Source organism: Arvicola amphibius, chromosome 4 (genome assembly GCF_903992535.2).
Source record: "Arvicola amphibius chromosome 4, mArvAmp1.2, whole genome shotgun sequence".
Lineage (NCBI taxonomy): Eukaryota > Metazoa > Chordata > Mammalia > Rodentia > Cricetidae > Arvicola > Arvicola amphibius.
Genome location: NC_052050.1, coordinates 154,016,791 through 154,041,281, shown reverse-complemented (window position 1 = coordinate 154,041,281; position 24,491 = coordinate 154,016,791). Strand labels below are relative to the sequence as shown.

At 47.0% G+C, this 24,491-nt stretch overlaps 1 protein-coding gene across 5 annotated transcripts in view; it reads left to right on the top strand.

Moving 5' to 3' along the window:
- The window catches only part of Tmco3 (transmembrane and coiled-coil domains 3), a 38,441-nt gene that overhangs the window by 5,707 nt on the left and 8,243 nt on the right, over positions 1-24,491 (top strand). For 3 of the 5 annotated variants that reach the window (XM_038324865.2, XM_038324862.2, XM_038324863.2), the window contains 9 exons: positions 1,055-1,213; positions 2,020-2,535; positions 3,276-3,455; positions 4,870-5,061; positions 5,981-6,109; positions 8,604-8,696; positions 15,496-15,682; positions 20,709-20,829; positions 23,260-23,455. In XM_038324865.2, the coding sequence (XP_038180793.1) occupies positions 2,092-2,535; positions 3,276-3,455; positions 4,870-5,061; positions 5,981-6,109; positions 8,604-8,696; positions 15,496-15,682; positions 20,709-20,829; positions 23,260-23,455 (1,542 nt within the window). In that variant the 5' untranslated portion in view covers positions 1,055-1,213; positions 2,020-2,091. The remainder of the gene's footprint in view (positions 1-1,054; positions 1,214-2,019; positions 2,536-3,275; positions 3,456-4,869; positions 5,062-5,980; positions 6,110-8,603; positions 8,697-15,495; positions 15,683-20,708; positions 20,830-23,259; positions 23,456-24,491) is intronic. The other 2 variants (XM_038324864.2, XM_038324866.2) reach the window with 2 other exon arrangements.

Below are 24,491 nucleotides of genomic sequence, written 5' to 3'. Positions count from 1 at the left end.
TTCAGAGGTTAAGAGCATTGCCTGCTCTCCAAAGGTCCTGAGTTCAATTCCCAGCAACCACATGGTGGCTCACAACCATCTGTAATGGGGTCTGGTGCCCTCTTCTGGCCTGCAGGCAGACACACAAGACAGAATATTGTATACATAATAAATAAATAAATATTTTAAAAAAGGTAAAATAAAATGAACTTAGGAAAAGGGTGCCATATTATATGGGTGTCTAGATAATTTCAATCATGTTTATGTTTATAAGTATCTTTTATGAGAAATATTCCTGTTTGCACAACTGAATCCTCAAAAAGTTGTTATAAAAATTAACTCTCTCCTGTATGAACTGAAAGATGACTGATTTCAGGGACCTGGTTGGGGAAGGAAGCAGAAATGAGTGTAATATGCCTTTCTCACACACGCACTGTCTTCTGAGGCGTGAGATCTATAAAATAATCACATTTGGAGATCTTGATGTGTGGGGGACGATGAGTGATGGGAAGCAAAAACGAAGGATCCCAAGTTCCTGCCCTAGTTCTGGAGAAGCCACAGTGTGCCCTTCTAAAGCGGGACTACGCCCCTTGGGAGCAGGAGGAGGGCATCAGGAAGCATAGAGGTAACAGATCCGGTTTATTGCCATGTAGGAGGAAATAGTCAGTTTGCTTGTCGGTTGATCACCCGGGTGGGTAAAGCTGTGTTGATACTGGCACAGAGTAAAGCTACCGAAGCAGTGAGTTCTTTCTCCGTGCGTCTCTAGCCAGGCCGAGCAGCCAGACTGCCCAAGCCCTGCTGAAACCTGACAGTTGGCTTTCAGCCACAACGTGGTCTTTTCTTGGTGATTTCAATTGTTTGATTAGTTTTGTGTCAACTTGGCACAAGCTAAAATCATCTGAGAGAAGGAAGCCTCAATTAAGAAAATGTCTCAATTGTACAAACATTAATTTTTTTCTGTGGGCATAAGTCCTTGTGATCAGGGTCCCTGTCCAGCCGGTTCCATGGGTGACTCTTAAGAGTTTAACTCACCAGACCTGTCTAATCTTTGTTTCTGATTTGGTCTGTTTTTCAGCCTCCAAGGTCATTCCTTCTCAGTGACCATTACTGAGCACTGCAGCCACCAGCTTCTAAGACACTGCTGTCACCTGCCTCAGGCAGCGTCTTCTCATCGTCTCAGCTGCAGCGGTCTCCAAGACCTCCTCACACCCCAAAGTGAGACATCAGAATCCAGGTTCTCTGTTCTTTTTGCCAAACTCTGATATGTGGTGTTAGTCTCCCTTCAGAGGAAAGGAGGATGAGCCTATGTCTCAGTGGTGGAAGAGGTTTGAGCCTTTGGTCAAGTCCTAGAGTTCCAGGAGCGTCAGACTCTCGCGTGTCTGCTTCATTAACTACGGCTGACCTGGGAAAACTGACAATACTCCCCAAGGCTCCAGGAAGCAAACAGAGTGGCCGAGCGTGCCACTCAGCACCTTCAAAGACAGTGACTTCCCATGTGATGGGAAAGTTGATTTTTTTTCTTCTGCTTTTTATTTTTTTTCCTGAGACAGGGTTTCTCTCTGTAGTCCTGGCTGTCCCGGAACTCACTCTGTAGGCCAGACAGGCCTTGAATTCACAAAGCTCCGCCTGCCTCTGCCTGCCTCCGCCTCCTGAGTTCCAGGATCAAAAGCGTGCAGCACCACCACCCAGAAACACGTGGTTCCTCTTGAGTGGATAGGTTCTGTCTATCACACGTGTCAGTTTATGAAGCTGTATGATTTACTTACTGCTCTAGTTGTTGGCTTGTTTTGAGACGACATTCTGTGGTGTAGACTGGCCTTGAGCTCCCAGCTGAATCTTCTTTTTCCCTCTCCTACATCCTGGGATTACAGGCGTGTGACATTGTTGCCTAGCGGGGCTATGTTTTCAGCTTTTAAAGTCGTCTCTAAAGTCGAGGAAGCTCCTTTATTCGCCACTTATGGTGCTTTAACGTTCAGTGTTTGGTTGTAATCTGAATACAGTAGTTCAGAGGTTGATGTAATGTCTTATCTGTTTTTCCAGCTGAGAATGTGCATGTAAGATGCAAGCTGGATGTAGCAGAAGGCCCTGCACCCCGTCCCTCGTCCTTGGGCCATGAAGGTCCTGGATGAGAGCCTCTTCTGGATGCTGCTCCCGTGCTTTCACCTGCTAGCCAGCGCTGCCGAGCACGAGGAGGTCGCGAAGCATGCCATCAAGCTGCACCGCGGGAAGGGGGCCACCGCCACCCAGAGGAAGCAGTGGGTCCTGGACAGCTGCCGGAGGCTCACTGGGCTCCTACGGCAGAAGAACGTCGTGCTGAACAAACTGAAGAGCGCCATCCGAGCCGTGGAGAAGGATGCCACGCTCTCGGGGGAGGAGAAGCTCTTCCAGGTGCACACGTTTGAGATCTTCCAGAAAGAACTGAACGAGAGTGAGAACTCCGTCTTCCAGGCCATCTACGGGCTGCAGAGAGCCCTGCAGGGGGATTACAGAGATGTGGTCAACATGAAGGAGAGCAGCAAGCAGCGGCTGGAGGCTTTGAGGGAGGCTGCCATTAAGGTCAGCTTCCAGTCTGGGGGGAACCTGCCCTGTCCAGGGATCTGGCAGGGATGGGAGACTGGGATGGAGCGACACACAAAATTAGGAGGGCTAGCTGGAGGGAGCCTCTCTCACAGCCCTGTCTGTGCCATCATTGCTTCCAGAAGGCACCTACCCATGTCATGTAAATCCTAGTGCTCAGCTCAGACTGGCTGGGATTGGATTGTATGCTACCTGTAAACTCAGAAAGTAGCTAGATAGCCATACATGGCACTACGATGCCTTGCGGCGTTGCTGTGCTCAGTGCATGGTTTGCTGTTAGCAGAGGACCTCCATGGGTGGTGAGCAAGCCTGCTTAGGATGCTTCTTTGCTGTTTCCTTGTTGCTTGCCCTGCATGTTTTTTTTCACTATAAGCTCAGTGTGTGTGTGTGTGTGTGTGTGTGTATATATATATATATATATATATATATATATATGTATGTATGTATGTATGTATATGTATGTATATATGTATATATATGTATGTATGTGTAGATGTGTGTGTGTATATGTGTGTGTGTATATATATATATATATATATATATATATATGAATGAGCAGTTAAGAATGTTTGACTCCCTCTGCTGGTCAGAGTTAGAGTTGCACCTGTAAGATGGCCCCTCGACCTAGGTCTAATCCAGATCAGAGCCCTTAGTGGACGTAAGGAAGTCATAGCCTGGTGTAAACCCTCACCATATCTTCAATTCTTACAAATCGTTAGGAAGAGACAGAGTATGTGGAACTCCTTGCTGCAGAAAAACACCAAGTGGAAGCCCTTAAAAACATGCAACATCAAAACAAGAGTCTATCCATGCTCGATGAGATTCTTGAAGACGTGAGGAAAGCTGCGGACCGTTTGGAGGAGGAGATAGAGGAGCATGCCTTCGACGACAATAAATCGGTAAGCAGCACTCCAGGGTGACTTCTCCGCCTGCTAAGCCCTTATGGTATCACGGGCCCTGGCATGCTCAAGATGCTCACATGTACGTCTTAGGGAAGCTGAGGATGAGAGGATACACTAAAACACTCTGTGCCACATCGAATTCATGTGGCTTGTCCTCAGAAGTGAGCTAGCTAGCCTGCTTTCTCTCATAACAATTGCAGTTGCTCCCATATGAATGACTTGTCTCAGGCCCTAGCTTTACCACTCAGCTTGGGTTGGGGCTCTAGACTAGGGATTTGGGGTGGTTGAGTTTTTTGTGCTTATCTATTGGGGTATCTGTTAAATTCTGCAAAAGACAGGTTTATAGCAGAAATAGGATTTAGGCTTCTCATTTATCCGATGTTAAGATCATAAGGGAAAATTCATACTGATGCCAAGAATTGTAGGTCTTGGGGAACCTATAAGCAGTTATGGGCTGAAAACAAATCAGAGAAAATGCTGGTGTGCGGGGAGAATAGAAAACAGGGAGGGAAAGGGGCGCTTAGTTCATTCCGGGTTCGGAGAAGAGCTGTAAGGTTTTTCTAGAGCTGCAAATATTTGGAAGAATATACCATAAATCAAGGAAAGCGGATGTTTGGAAGTAGCTTAAGTCCTAATATTTTTACCTCTAAATTCTTTAGTTGAAAAATTCCCTAATTCTGGCTAATGGATGTTATTGGGTTTGTTTGTTTGGTTGGTTTGTTGGAAGTATTGCGTATTGAAGCCAGGGCTGTGCACATTGCTAGAAAAGTACCATACAACTAGATTACACACCCAGTGCCATACCCCTGGATTACACACCCAGTGCCATACCCCTGGATTACACACCCAGTTCTGCACCCCTGGATTACACACCCAGTGCTGTACCCCTAGATTACACACCCAGTTCTGCACCCCTGGATTACACACCCAGTTCTGCACCCCTGGATTACACACCCAGTGCTGTACCCCTAGATTACACACCCAGTTCTGCACCCCTGGATTACACACCCAGTTCTGCACCCCTGGATTACACACCCAGTGCCGTACCCCTGGATTACACACCCAGTGCTATACCCCTAGATTACACACCCAGTGCCGTACCCCTGGATTACACACTCAGTGCCGTACCCCTGGATTACACACCCAGCCTTCTCACTTTTATTGTGAGATGGAGTCTTGCCAACTTGCCCGTGCCCCCCTTGAATTCCCTCAGGAGTCCAGGTAGGTCTTGAACTTGGAATCCTTGTGCCTCCCTGCACAAGATGGGATCGCAGACCCTGGCCCCAGACTCAGCACCACTGATCCTTCAGCCACAGGACACAAACATTTCGTTACTCTTTCCGTCTTCAGTCTTTAGCTGCTGAGGTGAAAGCACTTGATTCTAGTTGTATAACATTGGTTATGCTTCCAGGTCAAGGGGGTCAACTTTGAGGCGGTTCTGAGAGTGGAGGAAGAGGAGGCCAGTTCCAAGCAGAATATCACAAAGCGGGAAGCGGAGGACGGCCTGGGCCTCAGCATGCTTATCGATTCCCAAAACAACCAGTATATTCTGACCAAGCCCCGAGATTCAACTATCCCGCGTGCAGACCACCACTTCATAAAGGCAAGCCGTAGCCATCAGCCTGGGGCTGGCCAGCGAGGTTGAGCCAGCCGTCTCCTGCCTCAGACCGGATGCCATCCTTCTCTCTGTCAGAGACTCCACCTGATCACTCACCTGTTCTCTGAGAAGCCTTCCTTGTCTTCTTTTCTTTTGTTGAGATAGGCTGTCACTATGAAGCCTGGGCTGGCCCTGAGCTCACTATGTAGTGCAGTTTGGCCTGAGTTCTCAGCAGGCCTCCTGCCTTAGCCTCCCAAGTGCTAGGATTACAGGCAGACAGCACCACGTTTGAGTCTTAAACAGCCTCTCTTGATGGGAGACAAGACAGGATGCCCAGGGGCTCTGCCCAGCTGCTGATTCTTCCTGCAGAGAACCAAGCTCATGCTTGGTGCTGCTGCCCATGGTTATGACTGAATTGTCCTAGAGCTGATTCCTCAGCTGACACCATCAGATCCCTCCATGGAGGTTGGGGACCCTCTGAAAAGTTCTCTTCCCCTCCTCTTGTGATGAATAAATAATTTCCATGAAATATTAGAGGCTGGGTAAATACCTGCCCCAAGTCTCCCTCACCTGGGGGCCCCAGTACCATGCTGGATTTTACTGTATCGCTTACTGAGTAGTGAGAAATCCAAGGTATCATGAATTAACATGTGAGCTCTCAGGGACCTGGGGCCAGAACATTCAATGGGACTCAAGTGTTCTTGGATCCTAGAATGTTTTTAGAGAGCTTGAACAAACAAACCAACCTGATCAGAATTGAATCTTGTCTCCTAGAGCACAGTTTAGGGTTCTCAGCGTCTGTGTGAGACATCAGGAGTGAGAGCTCACCCTCTGACTCTCACGGGATGAGATGAAATCGATGATCTCCGTCCCGTTCCCCCTCGCAGCTGACCACTCTGTTTATTATTGTTTTCTTTCTGTGTAGGACATTGTGACCATAGGAATGCTGTCCTTACCTTGTGGCTGGCTGTGTACAACAATAGGCTTGCCTACGATGTTTGGATACATAATCTGTGGTGTGCTTCTGGGGCCGTCAGGACTAAACAGTATTAAGGTAAGAATAATTCTCACTGTTTTAGTGTCTAATAAGATGCAAAAGGTGCACGAATGGAGACCAAAGAGATCTGAGCTCAAGTCAGTGAAGATACCACTCTAAGATGTCTTTGATGCTTTCTTTAATCCATGGGAATACTGCATTTCTTGGGGCAAGAGGACTTGATAACAGGCTGTCTGTCTCTTTAAATTATGTTAACATCAAAAATTGCATTTCTGGTGATGTGATGGCCACATGAATGTTGGGTTCCAGACCAACATTCAGACGATAAATCAACTGGAAATGTTGATCTCAGTGTAATTTTATGCAGTTCCTGTGGTTTGGGGAGATGACTGAAGTCCCAGTCTCAAGAGTCAGTAGACCTGAAGCCATCTCAGGAACAGGGTGATCATCCCTGTCATAAGGAAATAAACACACTTCCGGCAGGAAAGAAAGGGTTCCTCGCCATTTTTGAGTATGTCGCTTAAGTCTACTGGGTGGGGGTGGAGTGACAGTGGGAAGAGGCCGCCCAGAGCGGGCGCTGCTAGTTCACTGTGAGGGAACAGTCGAGAGCACAGGACCAGCTTCAGAACCCTCCTCATTTCGCTGAGACACCCCGAGGGAATGGAAGGAGGCAGTGCGCAGGGCCCTGTGGGGCGCACTAGTCCACAGTTCTTGAACTGGGTCGGAAGAGCTCAGTGACTTCAGGCTGCAGACTGATCTGAACAATAAATGATCTTTGGCCAGGAAAAGGGCTGTCTGCCTAGCCTGCTCAGACTCCGAGCCTGCTGCCTTCTAGGAAGAAATAACCTGATGTGGAAGTAGCCCTCCATCCCGGGAGGGTCTCAAAGGCTTCACAGCACAGTGAACTGTGCTCCAGGTTTATATTATGCCCAAATATTTCCACCGACTTAGAACAGTATAGTAAGATTAAGGAGAAAAATCCCTCTGCCTCATCCCTTTCCTATCTAGAGTGTTGAGGGTAAAAGGAAGCACACAGGAGCAGAGATCTCTCACAAACTGCCAGGTTAGAGTAACTGGGCCACACAACACCTGCGTACTGCGGGTACTCAATTACCTGTACCACAAGAAGGTGATGTGATTCTGAGTAAAGATCCAAGAGCATCCTAGCTAAAAGTGGGGCGTGGTCAGCAGGACCAGACCAGCAGCGTTTCCCTCTAGGAGCTTGATAGGCTTTCATTGTTGAGAAATGGAGATTTAAGTGTATTGTTTTGGCATTGTAGAGATGATCTGATTCAGAAAAGGGAAGGGAAATAAAAACAAAATAGGAGTAAAGTAAGGAGGCATAAAAACAAAAAGATGTCAAGGAAATAACATCTGGCTGGACAGTAAGTGGACAGGTTCCCATGCGGAAAGATAGACTTGATGGTGTACAAACAAGAGCATTGTGAACGAGGTGCGGTAAACGTAGAGCAGTAAAAAAGGCTGAAGGCGAAAGGCGTAGATAAACACGGAGCAAGGATGCTGCAAACTTGGTTCATGCTGGGTTCAGGATGGCACAGGGACTCAGGAACACTGAACCAACCACATGAACACCTTAAAAAATTAAAGCCTAAATATATTGTCCTGTTTCTTTTCATTTAGTATGGCAGTATTAAAAACAAATGACAAGTGAGCCGAGAGAGAGAGAGAGAGAGAGAGAGAGAGAGAGAGAGAGAGAGAGAGAGAGAGAGAGAGAGAGAGCAGATTCCATAACAGAATCTCGGGGATGTGGCCAAATGGGAAAATTCACTTCACGAGAAAAACTTCTCTACTTAGACATGCTCGTTTCCAAACAAGAAGCCAGGGTGAATTGGTCTTAAATTCTGCTTCAGTGCCTGTTGCTTGTCCGTGTGTGTGTGTGTGTGTGTGTGTGTGTGTGTGTTTGTGTGTGCGTGTGCGCGCATGTGTTGACAACAAAAGTAGCAAAGACAGAAGTGACCATGTATTTGAAAGTCAGTGAACCCCACAGCTGCTTCTCAATAGAAACTATAATCAAAATAAATATTTCTCCAGCAAATTGAGAAAGTATGTGCGTGTGTGTGTGTGTGTGTGTATGTGCTTGTGTGTGTGCGTGCGTGTGTGTGTGTGTGTGTGTGTGTGTGCATGTACAAGCACAGGTAGGAAGTCAAAAAGATCTCATATATAAGGGAAATTCACAGAATTCATTTATTTAAAAAAACATGTTTTTTGGTGGGGGTGGAGGGCTGGAGAATATCCTCCATAATCAGTGTGTGTTCTTTTATTAATATGTACTAGTAAAGGGCTGGAGAGATGTCTCAGCGGTTAAGAGCATTGCCTGCTCTTCCAAAGGTCCTGAGTTCAATTCCCGACAACCACATGGTGGCTCACAACCATCTGTAGTGAGGTCTGTGCCCTCTTCTGGCCTGCAGGCATACACACAGAAAGAATATTGTATACATAATAAATAAATAAATAAATAAATAAATAAATAAATAAAACGTGTAAAGAAAAGTAAAGAAAGCATCCAATAATAAGCTTCCTTGTTTCTCAGTCCATTGTACAGGTGGAGACCCTGGGAGAATTCGGGGTCTTCTTCACCCTGTTTCTTGTCGGCTTAGAGTTTTCTCCAGAAAAGCTGAGGAAGGTAAGGACCCAACCCCTCTGCCATTACCTGGGGCAACTAGGTTTACTCACTTTTTTTGAACTCACAGAGAGTCTTCTTGGCTATTAAGTGTTTGGTTTTTTTTAACTAATTTCTTAAAAATAATAGTTAAGAATAAGTGAATTTTAATTTAGTTTGATACTTTTTTAGATAATAAATTTGAAAAAGTCAAAACTTAGTAAGTGGGATGAATTTTCAGATGGCGTTGTATGGGTCCCTCTAGGGAACTGTGGAACTGAGGGTAAAATATGATAGAGACTTAATACGCAGTGAATTTCTCTAGAAGAAAGTTCCTAAGGTAAAAAATGAACTAGAGATTTTTCTTTTACCTCAAAAACAAGGGAAATAACTTCTTTTTGTTGTTGTTGTTTTGTTTTTTGTTTGTTTTGGTTTTTTTCAAGACAAGGTTTCTCTGTATAACAGTCCTAGCTGTCCTGGAACTTACTCTGTAGCCCAGTCTGGCCTTGAACTCAGTGAGATCCTCCTGCCTCTGCCTCCCGAGTGCTGGGATTAGAGGTGTGCGCCTCCACTGCCTGGATGGGAGGGACAGGGAATAACTTCTTAAAAATTGAAGGTGTTAGGGAATAAAACTAGTACTATTGCAGACCTGGTTTGGTGTGCCATATCCCCAGGTCTAGTATTTAGAAAGTGGAGATCCCTGGCCCTGTTGGCCACCTAGTTTACCCTAATCATCCCCCAGGACAGGGAAAGAGCCTGTCTCCAACAGGTGGTCAGACGGTACAATGACCGAGCATGTGTCCCCTGCTCACTGCATGTATGTGCTCTGCATGTACACACACATTCGCTGCCTCTCCCTCCTCCCAACTTGCACACCCATATGCACACAAATTTACCAACAAAGGAGTTTTAACTCCTCATGTTTAAGAAATGTTGAAGGTAGGTATGGTGGCACCTAACCTAATCCCAGCGCTCAGGATGCAGGAGCAGGTGGATCTCCATGAGTTCAAGGCTAGCCCGCTCTACATAGTAAATTCCAGGCCAGTTAGGACTACATAGTGAGACCTGTCTCAAAACAACAAGAGAAATAAACAAAACAGGACAGCTGGGGACTGGTGCAATGGTGCAGTCTGTAAAAGGGATTGCCACCAACACTGACCACCAGAATTTAATCTCCAGGACCCACAGTGTGGAAGGAGATCAACTCCTGCAAGGTGTCCTCCAACCCACCTAGGCAGCCTGTGGCACCTCCCCACAAATCAGTACATGTTAGAGGATGTTGTAAATGATCTGAGTAAGTAATGGCTAATCAGCATCCTAACTGCCTGATGGAACGTTAAGTAGCCATGAAATACTAGAGTACAGAAACAAAGGAAAGTTTGTTATGGCACTCACCCTCAGCAAAACCGGGGGCTGGCGAGATGGCTCCATGGCTGAAGTGATGGCTCAGTGGCTGAAGAGATGGCTCAGTGGCTGAAGGGATGGCTCAGTGGCTGAAGCGGTGGCTCCGTGGCTGAAGCGGTGGCTCCATGGCTGAAGCGGTGGCTCCGTGGCTGAAGCGGTGGCTCCGTGGCTGAAGAGGTGGCTCCGTGGCTGAAGCGGTGGCTCCGTGGCTGAAGCGATGGCCTTTGAGAGGGTTCCAGCCTGGGCTGCATACAGTCAGAAGTGATATGGAAAGAAAGCATATTACACAATAGCAGTGTAAAGATGCAAGCACACACAGGAGACAACAGGGGACAGCCATGGTTGCACCCTTCTCTGTTTTTCAAATTTTCTACAGCACTTCTAAAAAAAAGACACATTTATTTTTGGAGGCTTTTAAAAAATCTATTTTGTTCATATTTGCTCCCTCCCCCATCTCCGCCATATCTACCTCCACTCCCCTAACCCACAACTTTGTCTGTCTGTCTGTCTGTCTCTCTCTTTTTCTCTCTCTCTCTCTCGTTCTTATTATTTGAGAGGTTCAAGTTCATATAATACATTTTGATCATATTCAGGCCCCCAACTCTTCCCAGATCTGCCTGCCCAAATTGGGTCTGTTTTATTTTTTAACCTGTAATACAAATTTATGCTCCCCAAATATTCTGGGATGTATGGTCTTAAGATAGAGCATGGTCATCTTATAAGGGGCTGCAGTCTTAGAAAAAGCTGTCTCTCCCTCTCCCAGCAGTGAGCAGTTGCCATCCATGCCATAGCTAGGGGTGTGACTGTGTGCCTGTCTCCATGCTGGGATTTTATCTGGCTTGGGCTTGTGCCTGCTGTCACAGTTGCAGTGTCAAGATGTTTCTTTGTAGCCATCCACTGCCTCTGGCTCTTACACTCTTTGACACTTCCTTCCACGGTGGTCCCTGAGCCTTGGGAAAGGAGCTGCAGAATACGTGTTCCCTTTAGGGCTCTGCGGAGACTGTACTCTGCAGTCTCTCATTCTCTGCGCTTTGGCCAGTCGTGGGTCTCTGCATTACTAACCATCTCCCGCATATAGAATATGCTCAGGTGATCTGCGGGTATAACACTGAGTCATTGGGAGTCAGTTTAATGCTATGTTCATTTAGCAGAACAGCAGTGCTAGGTCCCCCTCTAGAGCCTATGTCCCATCAGGCCATAGGTTCTTGACTCAGTAATGGTGCCAAGTTTGGGTTTCACCTCATGGAGTGGGACTTGCATCCAATCAGAAGGTGGTTGGTTACTCCTATAATGTTTATGCTGCTATTGCACCAGTGGGTATGTCTTGCCAAGGCAGTCACTGCCATGGGTTGCATGACTCACAGCTGGTTATGACTAATCATTCCTTTTTCCTCCAGTAGCCTGCATGGCACCTTGTAGTGCTGTGAAAGGGTTTTTGTTGCTGTTGTTTTTGTTGCTGTTGTTGGCTGAGATCCTCTGTAGACTCTAGATAGAACCTGATACTCACTATGTAGCCCAGGGTAGCCTTAACATTGTGGCAATCCTCCTGCCTCTGCCTCCTATGTACTGGAATTACAAGTGTGTTTACCACTCCTAGCTGTCTGCTTTTCTTTTCTTTTTTTTTAAACTTTGCTGAAAGCTCTGTTAATCTGTCTGATCTCACTGCCTGCTTCTTCCGAGGAGTTCTGAGCTGTTAGTGCCATCTTCCAGGGTATCTGTCTGATCTCACTGCTGCTTCTTCTAAGGAGTTCTGAGCTGTTAGTGCCATCTTCCAGGGCCTTTGGTCTTTTCGTGTGCTTCTTACATCATAAACCACAGATGTTAATTTCTAAACTCAAAGTTCAAAGAAAATTAACCATTCTTTTTTAAAAAATATTATTTATTATGTGTACAGCATCCCTTCCATGTGTGCCCGCAAGCCACAAGGGGGCGCCAGGTCTCATTATAGATGGCTGTGAGCCACCATGTAGTTGCTGGGAATTGAACTCAGGACCTCTGAAAGAGCAGTCAATGCTCTCAACCACTGAGCCATCTCTCCAGCCCCTTAACCATTCTTCTAGATGCTAAATTTTAAAAAACAAGGCCCCATTTTTCCTATGCATTCTCTTGAGGAACATGGAGTAGGGAGAGAATAAGCTTGGGTAGAGGGATTTCTGGGGTGCCCAGCCGTGTTAGCATAAGCCAGGCCCAGCCATCACGTGCCATCTTGGGCAGGCTTCATGGGAACACGTGCCCCCTGTTTCCAAGTACACTGGCTTGTCTGGGATTGTGTAATTAGAGACATTCGGTGCAAACAGTGCAATTCATGGAAAGCAAGGCAGGTAAAGTTCTGTTCCTCTATAATGAGCTACAAGACCTTCCGCAGGGCTCTGACCCATCCTGGATGTCAGTTGGGACATCATCTGTAGTGAAGAATTTTGTTAATGTTTCTCCTAGTTTCCATAATTAAATTTGTGTCTGTAGTGCCCAAGGGTCAATGGTGAGAGACATTCTGTGACATTGCTAGCATCGTGGCTGTGAGCACTGTAAAGCCCTGCTAGTTCTGAGTAGCGCTGTCTGGGGGCTTTTGCCCTTGGGATCCAGACAGGGGAAAAGCCTGAAGGAAGGGCTCTTGCTCTGTCAAGTGAGGGTATTGTGGGGTGATGCCCCTGAGGGAGGAGAAGAACGTTGGCCAGGAGACCTGTGTTTGCTTCAGGCCTTCGTTTAGTGGCCCTGCACACCTCTCCTCTCATCTGTGCTGCGTGGGAGCCCTCGACCTAGACACAGGCCTCGGCTCTGCAGTCTTGTTGCCAAGATGCAGCTTGTTACTGTCACAGTTCCTGGTTTGGGATGCAGAACACTGGTATGATTTAGCAAACCACAGGTTTCAGGATTTCCGTCTTTCCTACCTTCTCATGAAGATATAAATGACAGGGCCTTTAGGACAGCCTAATGTAAGGGGCATGAGCAACTCACACCAGCCGGGCTCTTCCATGGATGCAGCTTGTGGTTGGTAGAAAACATCTGATAGTGTTTTCCGAAATGGTAGCAGTTGCTGGACACCCTCTGGGGACTCTGAATCATCAGATTAGAAACAGCCAGAGTTCCTGGGGTCTGGAAGAGCTTCCCAGTATGGCAGAGCATGCAGTCTCACTACCTTGAGTGCCCATCCCTGCTGACTGCTTAGTCTGGGTTCTTGAACCGGCCTGGACCTTCCTGCTTTGAAACTGACTTAAATTGTTCTCTTTGTTCTGAGACACTGGTCTAACTGTAGTTAGGGCTGGCCTTGACCTCAGATCCTCCTACCCCACCCTCCCTAGTGCTGGGATGACAGGCTCGCGCTACTGAACCAACCGTTGTTCGCTTTTATCTTCAGTTCATCAGTTACTACCTCTCTCTAAATTATGAATCATGGGGAGCCAGAGTTGTTTTCTTCTCTTATATTCTGCTCTCCTAGAAGGTTCTTGCTGTACACCCGTGGTGTTCAGCCCCTTTGCAGCTGTGGGCATGGTGCATTAAGCCCCGCTGTATTGCTTGACTTTAGGGTTTCAGAAGGATGTGCCTTGAAGAAAGAGAAACCTAACCAGCCTGTGGGGCTGGTACCCAGCTGTCTGGGGATTAGAGCTATTGTGGGAAGTTTGCCAATCTGAGCTTCCTAATTCCTCTTTGCAGGAATCATCTGGGGATAAAGCCCACATGGTCTGACCCAGGGTGAGCTGTAGGCTGCATTTCAAATGGATTCTGGGCCCCATGCTAACTGGAAACGGATTGTCTGACTGACCCCACTTGTACCTGAGCTCCGCCCTCTGTTCCCCCACCCCACCCCACCCCCCGCGCTCCACGTGCTGGAGAAGTGCTGGAGATGATCTCATCTCACAAGGACCCCAGAGTCCTTCTGTCTCAGAGATCATTGAGTCTCACTGTTCCTCCCTCCAGATGTGGAAATGAAGCTGTAGAGTGTGTTCCTGAGTTTATGGCTAGTGATTGACAGATGCAGTCTTAAACTCCAGGCCGTTGGAGGGTTGGTGAGACTGTTTAAAAAACAAAACAAAAGAAAAAACCCCCCAAACTGCCAACCGTGCTCACAGGAGTAATTGCCCTGAATTCATGAGCCTGAACTGCTGAGCTGGCTTCCGAAGCGGCTGCATGAGATGCAGCCCAGGGCACGCCTCTGTGCCTCTGTTCGTGGCAGGAGTGTTAAGAAGGGAGTTTGCTCCAGAGCACCACTGTGCCTGCCAAGTACAGGACTGGAGAGAAAGGCCTCTGGGCATCTGGAACCAGCCTCCGTGGGGCTGCCCATCCCTACCCATAACTGGGCATTGTGGGTGCTCAGCTGAGTGCTCAGGTGACAGGAGTTGGAAATCTGTCTCTAACTTTGGAGCATCTCCACCTTCCTATTTCCAGAAGAATGAAATTGTTAACCCAGCAGTAGAGCAGGGATGCAAAGGTCCCAGGATGCAAAGCATCCACAGGAGAGCCATAGGAGGATAGCCCTGTAGAAAGCCTCTGTTGGCCTCCGCCTTATGGCTCCACCCTCCACAGGGCAGAGGCAGGTGGATCCCTGACTTCAAGGCCAGTCTGGCGTACAGAGTGAGTTCCAGGACAGCCAAGGCTACACAGAGAAATCTTGTCTCAAAAAACAAACAAACAGTGTTTATACATATACTAGAGGGAACAGAGAAGTCACATGTATAAATGACCCATAGTCAGTGTTTCATATTGTGGGTTCTGCATCCATGGACTCAGCCAACTGCAAAATGAACATATTTAGAAACAGGTATTTCTGTACTGAATATACAATAGGTTTGTTTTGTCATTAATTCCCTAATTAATACAATATAAATATTTGCTTAGCCTTTATATTGTATTGAGACTTATAAGTCTCCTAGAGATGACCTAAAATCTACAGGAAGGCATAAATATTGCCCCTTTTTAATAGGAAGATTTGAGCAGAGTTGGAGAAATGGCTCATGGTTAAGAGTACTGGCTGCTCTTCCAGAGGACCTAGACTCATTTCTCAGCACCCACATGGCAGCTCACAAGCTTCTGTAATTCCATTCTCAGCGGACCTGACATGCTCTTCTGGGTTCCATGGGCATCAGGCATGAATACGGTGCATTGACAAATATGCAGACAAAATTCCCATACACATAAAAGTAAATAAATAAAATTTTAAAATAAAAGAGTTAAGCATCAGAGGACTTCAGTACCTTGTATTTGGTGGGGGTAAGGGAGCTATACCCAGTCTCCAGGGATACTGTGAGATGCTCGCACTTAGCGTCTGTGCCTGAGTGTGTTACAGCCTGGCATGTGTGTTTACTATGTTTGAGTATATGGGCTGTCAGTTCCTTCTTTCCTGAAATACCAGTTCTCTACTCTGGCCCTAGTTCAGAGATGGGCTCTTGTCCCTGAATGTGTATGAATCTGTGTTCTTTTCAAGGTGTGGAGGATATCCTTACAAGGACCTTGTTACATGACACTGCTGATGATTGCCTTTGGCTTATGGTGGGGACACCTTCTGCGGATCAGACCCACCCAGAGTGTCTTCATTTCCACCTGTCTGTCCTTATCAAGCACACCCCTGGTGTCCAGGTTCCTCATGGGCAGTGCCCGGAGCGATAAAGAAGGTAGGTAAGCAGCATGTTCTAAGTATGTGTATAGCTAATGTTCATGTGCAGCTCACCTGCAGACTCATGACTGGAGGCCTGCGAGGACGAACTGTGAGCCCTCCTTCTCAGGACTGTTCAGCTGTTAGTGGCTCCTCGGGTACATGTTCAGCCCTTCAAGGGGCTATTCGGCTGCTGACGTCAGTGCCTCCATGCGTTCTGCTGGGTTAGAAGGAGCACCCATTGCGTGCTCAGGTGCTTTATCATCGCTAGAGAGCTAGAAAGAAACCAGACCAGGACCAGAAGACCACACAGCACAGTGTGTGGAGCCTGTGGAGGTGGTAGCTTATGAGGGGCCCGTGTTCTTGTTGGTCTGTTTAGTTGTGGCACCACGAGGTGCTCACACAATTGGTGAATTTTTCTGTGAAACCAGAGCCTTTCAGCAGTGACAAAACCACCAGCTCCTGTTCTCGGCTCGGTTTGTTCTCTGTGTGTATGAACCATTGTCCTCTCTGAGTCGCTGCTCGGGGTGGTGAGACCAGAGCAGCATGGAGCAGTCACACGTGGCCTTGGAGTCAAGCTCCGCGTCTCTGGCAGCGGTAAGGGGCTCCTCACTGGTGAAAGAGAAAACTGCGGATCCTGCGAGACCTGTGGGCTCATGGGGTGTGAGTGTGACACTTCCTTGGGCGACGCATCTGGCTGTCACTACCATAGTGGCCACATCTGTGGGGATCCAGCAGACAGGTCCAGAATCCCTGTGGATATCATCCCAGGTATCACTGGTATACAGAGCTAGGGACATAGGCAGAGAAGGCGGGGCAAGCGATGAAGTGTGAAGTTTCTTCTGACTGGTGGCCTGCATGTGAAGAAATCTGCTTCTAGAAAGGACAGCTGTCAGCCTCTGTCCGTGAGTCCCTCCTTCACAAGAATGTTTACTGGACCATACTGGGCATGATCGAGTGCCTGAGAACCTAAACAAAGGTGTCACGTCTGTAATTAGATCACATTCCAAAAGCTTAGAACAGGCAAGAAACCATGAGATGCAGAAGAGACAGAAAGTCGACCTGTGTGTAGGAGAAGCTGCAGAAAGTGGCCGGTGGTTTTCCAGACCTGGAGGGAGACAGGAAGCTTGGGTTTGAAGTACGTCCCTAAAACTGGGAAAATTGAAGTTTGCCCTAGTCACGTCATCTCTAGTCCAAGGAGGTCTCAACACTCAACAGAAGACAAGTGGCCCAATAGCCCGTGCCTTCTCTGTACCATGAGGTCATGTCAGAAGATGGAGCATCTGCTGCTGCCTGGGTGAACAGGTCACAGATGCAGAGATGCAACCAAGGGCAGGGCTGGTGACACATTTTCTAACATCCTCATATCCCACACTAGGATAACAAGAGCAGAGGGTCCAAAGGGCTGGGGAGCATGTCAGGGAAAACAGCGAGGAGCATGAGATTTGCAGACCTGGACTACTGGGGACTGCTTAGAAAGGAGGCTGGTTTTGCTTCATTTTAAAGTTCACAAAGGTCACACCAAAACCATAGAAAAGGTCAAAGGACGTGCTGCTGTTGGTTTGTGTGGCAGGGATGCTGATACCCTGAGAGCCGTAGACTATGGCAGGTAGTTTATAGTTTAGTGTGTTATAAAGATGGCACCCCTGCACTGTCATGAGATGTGATTGAGGAAGAGGGGCAATGACTGGGAATATAGCTCCATTGGTAGAGCGCTTGCCTCGAATGCATGAGGACTTGGGTTCAATCCCCAGTGCTGCATGAACCAGGCAGAGTCAATTGGGCCTGTAACCCCTGCACTTGGGCGGGAGAGGCAGGGGGATCAGAAGTTCGAGATCATTTTCAGCCATGTAGGCCAGTCTGAGCTAAAGATCTTGTCTTCTTCTTAAGTTTTAATGTATAGTAGTAGTAAAGTATACAAGAAATTTGGGGATAAATCTCTCAAAAGGTGTGTGTTACCCTTGAGTAAGAAAAAAAAAACATACTGCAATATTCCTTAAGATTAATCAGGGAATTTGTGTTCATATAAGATGCGATTTCTCCTTGAATTTGTAAGCTCACAGCTATTTCAACAAAGAATCTGCCAGCATTTTCATGGGAGTTGGCAAAAGGAACTTTAGATTCATTAGAGGCCGAGGCCAGGAATGGCCCTTGAGGACTGAGTGAGGAGAGGCTGGGGAGATGGTTCAGTGGGTAAGAGCATTTGCTGTTCTAGCAGAGGAGGGGGGTTTGGTTCTCAGCACCTACATAGCAGCTCATACCCTTCTCTTTAGCTCCAGTTCCAGGGGATCCAGTGACCTACTCAGGCTTCCCAGGGTGCTGTGTGCACAGGGCACAGATACATATACACAGGCAAAACCACGCACACACATAAACATAATAAATACATTTGAAAACTATTGAGCGAGGAGCCCTCCAGATGACGGGACTCCCTGTGGCTGTGACAAGGTAGTAGAGCCTCACCACAAGCACGCGTGGACCTGAACAGCCGGCCCAGGTGCTGCAGGTACATCGGAGGAACTGGGGAGTCACTGGTGAGAGCAGCTGCCCTGATGGAAAGGATGGAACCAGAGCCCTTCCCTGACCTGGAAGAAGTGAGTTCACATGAGTCAGCAGCAGCACACGAGGGGCAGAGCTTGAGAGCTACTGGAGGGGAGAGAGGTTAACCCATGACTGTAGTGTCCACTCCCTAAAGGAAAAACGCTGACCCCAAAAGAAGACACTGAGAACTGTGAGCACAATAAAACATAGGCTGGGCGTGGCAGTGCACACCTTTAATGCCAGCACTCGGGAGGCAGAGGCAGTTGGGTCTCTGAGTTTGAGGCCAGCCTGGTGTACAGAGCGAGTTCCTTGACAGCCAGGGCTACACAGAGGAACCCTGTTGCAAAACCCCCAAATAAATAATAAATGAGCACAGGCCAGGGAAGACTTTGGCTCACTCTGGAAAGTACAGTTTGTTTTAGTTACCCTCCTTGTTGCTGTGGCAGAAATAACTCTGACAGAAGCAACCCAGGCAAGGAAGGGTTTTGGGGAGTCAGGTGTCAGGAACTTGATATAGCTGGTTGTGTCTGCAGTAAGAAAGACAATGCAATGGTGCAATGGATGCACCAGCTCAGCTCCCTTTGTCCTGTTGGCAGTGTAGGACCCAACCTGAGAAATGGCTCCGCCCACATTTGGGGTCGGTCCCGCCTCCACCTCTTCAAGATAATCTTCACAGGCACGGCAAGAGGCTAGCCTGATCTAAATAGTTTCCTCACAGGTGTGCCTAGCATCTGTCCCTCAGGTGACTCTCGACCCTGTCAGGTTGACAACAATGTAAGCATCCCTGGGCCCAGAGCAAGAACTTCTGTAAGGCCCTGCAAATCGCTGCCCACGGGAAATCATCAGAACATGCCTTGTGGGAGCAGATACCCGGGTGAATAATTACAAAGATTCTGCTTCTTGTGAGCACCCTAGAGAGACAAGCTAATACCACCACGGTGCCATTTGATGTTTGTACTTTTGAGTGGAGGAGGAGACGCTGTTCTGCTCTTTTTTTTTTTTTTTTTTTTTTTTGAGACAGCATCTCAAAATGTATCCCAGGCTGCCCTCAGACTTGCCGTCTTCCTGCTGTGTGTTGACTTTAACTAGCCTTGACAGAATGTTGAATCTCAGGAGCCTCTGCACTCTAAGTGGGCCCAATGTCTTTGGAGAATGATTTCAAAACAGAAGATTCTCTTTCTAACTATATGCCCTAAAAAATCTTATAAAAGAATATTAAAGACAGCATTACTTTCAATAACAAAAATGACTAATAATGTAAGTGTTCAATCATAGACCAGACAATGCCATCAGTAGCGTAGTCACTGGGATACTGTGAAACCAATCAGAGCTAGTCTCAAGATCAGAGGAGACACAGAGATGCAGCACACGTCTGTGTTGATACAATGTAAAGTTTGAAAACAAGAACTTTTACCCCAGCAGCCCAAAGAGACATCTGAATGATGAAGCGGTGTGGAGAGGGGAGGGCCTGCGACAGCAGCAGCAGCTGGGAAGATGGCAGCCCATGCCACTGCGCATCCTGTGCTGCTCTGTTTTGCTCCATCCACGGGTTTTGCAATTGCTTATAAGAACAAGAGGTAACCGCTAAGGTGGAAATGCAATCTGTAGTTCTGCTTTACTGCGTGTTTAGGAAGAGCCCCTTCCTGTAGAAGGACATACCAGGGGAGGCTGAGGGGGAGACTTGCTCTGGTGGTTTGCAGAATGTGGGAACCTGTTACCTGAAGGGCTGAGGGTAAGGACAGAGAGCTCCAGTTTCCATTATCCAAGCGTGTCATCTTGTTTGCCACAGTGTCTTTTGGTAATGGCATTTTGCTATAATTATATTAATAGCAAGCCATAGAAATCAGGTATTTTGGTGATTTTCTTTATAAAATGTTTTTAGGGCAATGGTGTGCACTTGTAGTGCCAGCTACCTTTAAGACTGAGGCAGGAGGATTGCTTGAGCCTACTGGGCAACATGGTGAAAACTGCCCATACCCATCTCAAGCAAAACTAGTGAAACAATGTCTTTGAGAGCAAACATTGATTTTTAAAGGTTATAACCCTTTTAAGGTTTGTCTTGAGATAGGCCTCTTAATTATATTGCTCAGGATGGCCCCAAACTCTTGTGCTAACGGGGTCCTTCTGCCTCAGCCTCGCAGTAGTTAGGCCTACAGTGTGCCCCACCTACTGATCCAAAGAGACTTAAAAGTCATTTTTACTTAAGTTCTGAAGATTATGTGAAGTATTTAGAAAATATGTTAAGTCCCATGATATTTCTTGCTTTAACTTTACTATTGTGCGTGTGAATGAGCATGTGCCGTGGTGTGCTTGCGGAGCTCAGGCAGCAACTTTGTGGAGGCAGCTCCCCTCCCCCCTGCCATGGGCTCTGGAGGCTGGATTCGGGTCGACAGGCATGTGTGGCAATTGCCTATGCCCGCTGGGCAGTCACAGCCCCCCAGGGCCTTGGTTTGGACTGGGCACTTGTGTTGCTAAGCCTCGGTTCTGAGTAGCTGTCTCACCAGCAGGTGACATTGACTACAGCACAGTGCTGCTTGGCATGCTGGTGATGCAGGACGTGCAGCTGGGGCTCTTCATTGCGGTCATGCCAACACTCATCCAGGCCGGAGCAAGCACGTCTTCCAGGTAAGCATCCATACTGTGTGCTTGTCTAACTTAAAGTCGTTTGCTTATAAAAATGCTGCACAAGACCAGGTGGTGATGGTACAACCCTTTAATCCCAGCACTCAGGAGGCAGAGGCAGGCAGATCTCTGATCTCTGAGTTCAAGGCCAGCTGGTCTACTGAGGGAGTTCCTGGATAGCTATGGCAACACAGAGAAACCCTGTATCAAAAAACAAAACAGAACAAAACAAAAAAGCTACACAATACCTTTCCCGGTGTGGTCTCCAACTCATGTCACATATTGATGTAGGAGGGTCTTCTGTTTGAGTTTATTTCATTGGTTAATAAAGAAACTGCCTGGCCCATTTGATTGGCCAGCCCTTAGGTGGGTGGAGTAGACAGAACAGGAAGAAGGAAGTGAGGTAGATGGCTCAGTCAGATGCCATGCCTCTCCTAAGGGAGATAAATCGCCATGCCTCGCCTCTCTGGGGCAGACCACCGTGCCTCTCCTCAGGGAGACAGATGCCGTGAAGCCAGCCACCAGGTCAGACATGCTGAATCTTTCCTGGTAAGACACCACTTTGTGGTGTTACACAGATTATTCGATATGGGTTTGTCAAGATGTGAGTAAGAGGCTGAAACTAATGGGCAGGCAGTTTCTTATTAGCCAATGAGAGTCCTCCATCAACATACGTCTCTGAGCATAAGCCTGTGGTGACACCATCAGGCTGATCCTGGCTTTGTTGTCTACCACCTCCTGGACTGGAAGATTATTACACAGCCTCACTGCTCCCCACTGTGATTATGGAGTGGGACAGTAGCTCACCTCTTCTAAGGCAATCAGAGGCTTTAGTGAGTCAGTAGATGTACATGCCAAAGGTAGCCTTGGGAAAGTAGTGATCTATGTACATAGATGTACATAGATAAATGCATAGACATACGTCTTTGCATGTGTGTCATGCCCTTGATGATGCAGAAGAGATGTGGTGGATGTCATTCCATCATCACTGCTGTGTCCTTCATTCTTTTCATTCTTCCCCCCAAACAGCCCCAAGCCTACTCGGCCCTTGCTTGGTCTGTATGAAAGGAAAAGTCAACTAAAAATTAACTTGACCAGAAAACCTTTGGTTATGTTACAAGTCCAGCTGACCTCCAGGAATGCCAGAAAGGATATAAGCCCAGATGAAAAATATAGGAAGCCCTACAGAATTAAGAAGGTGGAGAGAGAGACAGAGAGCAATTACGCTCTAACTGACTCTTACAAACTGTACTTATCTCCTGTAGACATTTAGAGTCTTTCTGACTCTAGCTTTATTATATAGCATCTCCAGAGACTAAAAGCTGTCAGTTGAGACTATGTGTGTGTGCATGTGTGTGCGTGTGTGCGTCTATGTATGGTGTGTATGTGGGGAGTCTATATAAATGTATGTGGATGATGTGTATGCATGTGTGTGTATGTGCATGTGTGTGTACATGAATGTGTGCTTATGGTGTATGTGTGTGTGTATGTGTGCATCTGTGTATGGTGTGTGTGTGCATCTGTGTTTGGTGTATGTGTGTGCGTGTGCGCAGTGTACTTGCATATGGCATGGGGCATGCATGCTGAATAGGATATCAGGTGTCCCGCTTTATGACTCTGTCTCATTCCCTCGAGGCAAGGCCTCTCACTGAATCTGGAGCTAAACTGGCACCAGCAAGCCCCAGGCTCCCCCATTTCTGACCCCACCACAGCACAGGGGTTATGAGCATGCATGTGGCCATACTCAGCTCTTTTTGGTCGCTATTGCTGTTTGAGACAGGGTCTTACTGTGTAGCTTTGGCTTACCTGGAATTTGTTATGTAGACCAGGCTGGCCTCAAACTCCCAGAGATCTAGCTGCCTCTGCTTCCTGATTAAAAGGATTAAAAGCGTGCATGACCACACCTGGCCTTTTTTTTTTTTAAACGGATGTCAGGTATTTGAGCTCAGATCTTCATGTCTGTGGAGCAAATGCTCTCATCTGCTGGCATCTCCCCAGTTCTGGTGTTCTCTTAAACATCCTAAAAAAACTTATTTCTCAGCCGAGCAGTGGTGGCACAAGCCTTTAATTCCAGCACTTGGGAGGCAGATGTGGGCGGATCTCTGTGAGTTCGAGACCAGCCTGGTCTACAAGAGCTAGTTCCAGGACAGGCTCCAAAGCTACACAGAGAAACCCTGTCTCAACAAAACAACAACAAAACCAGACTTATTGACTCCAAAGCAGAGATCCCAAAACAATCCACATTTGAGGCATATGGCTTAATTTTCTAAGTTAATATAATATATAGATTGTATTTTAGCATTTAAAGACAAAAACTGTGTATGATTCAGTCATTTACCTTGTAACATGTTAAAGAAAATATTTTCAGATGATTTATAGACCTTAAAGGACTATATTTGGAGGTGAAATGCCATCTCTCTCTTTTCTTTCTAGTGTTATCATGGAAGCACTGCGGATCCTGTTTCTGATTGGACAGACCCTCTTTTCGCTGGCTGCCATTTTCCTTTTATGTCTGATCATAAAGACTTACCTCATAGGCCCGTACTACCGGAAACTGCACGTGGAGAGCAAAGGGAACAAAGAAATCCTTATCCTAGGAGTGTCTGCTTTCATCTTTCTGATGCTTACGGTAACCCTCAGATATCTGTGGTCTCACTGGAGCCCGTGACAGCCCCACCTTCTCACTGGAGAAGTGGTGAAAGCGTTAAAACTCGGAGTGTTTATCCCACACACAGTTTATATCCTACCGTGACTGAACCTTTTGATCATCACCGAGCACTTTGGGGAAATATGATTTGTGAGCGCAGCATTTATTTTGTTTGTTTTTCGAGACAGGTTTTACATTTTTAAAAAACAGACGTGTATTCATGAAAAGGCACAGAAACACATAACTATCTTAAGCTTCACACAGCTTTGCATTCAAAATAGCAGATCAAGTTTCAAACCATTTTTTATTTTTCTCTGGTGAGGATGAGCTGGTTAATGGTATGACTCTGTTGTCATAAAGAGGACTTTCAAACAGATCCATGTATGTATTTGAAAGAGCAAGGGAGGGGTATAAGAGGGCTTAGAAGGAAGCAAGGGGGGAAAATAATATCATCTTAAAAAATAAAAGAAGTGAAAATGTGGGGCTGGAGAGATGGCTCAGGGGTTAAGTGCACTGACTGTTATTCCAGAGGACCTGAGTTCAATTCCCAGCACCCACATGTTGGTTCACAACCATCTGTAATGAGAGATCTGGTTCCCTCTTCTGGTCTGCGGGTATACATGCAAGCAGAACACTATACATAATAAATAAATACATCTTTTAAAAAAAAGACTTAAAAGTAAGACAAACCAGATTTGTGTTAGAAAGTAGACTTCTCTTGAGAGAGTGGGGGAAGGTCCAGGGGCATCCTTAAATAGCCTAAATAGCAACGGCGGAATTGCCACACACCTCCACCGTGTTGCTCAGCAGCCGTGCAACTTGGCACTTATCCCAGAGAAATGAAGGTGTACGTTCGCTCAGAAACTCGTGAATGTTCATGGCCAAATCCAGTGTGATTGTTCTTCAGGGTGAGTAGTAAGACGCTGTGATCTATAGGGCTGGGGAGACAGTTCTGTTGTTAAAGTGTTAGCCTTGAAAGCAAGAGGTCCTGAGCTTGGGTCCCCAGACCCACTGCAAA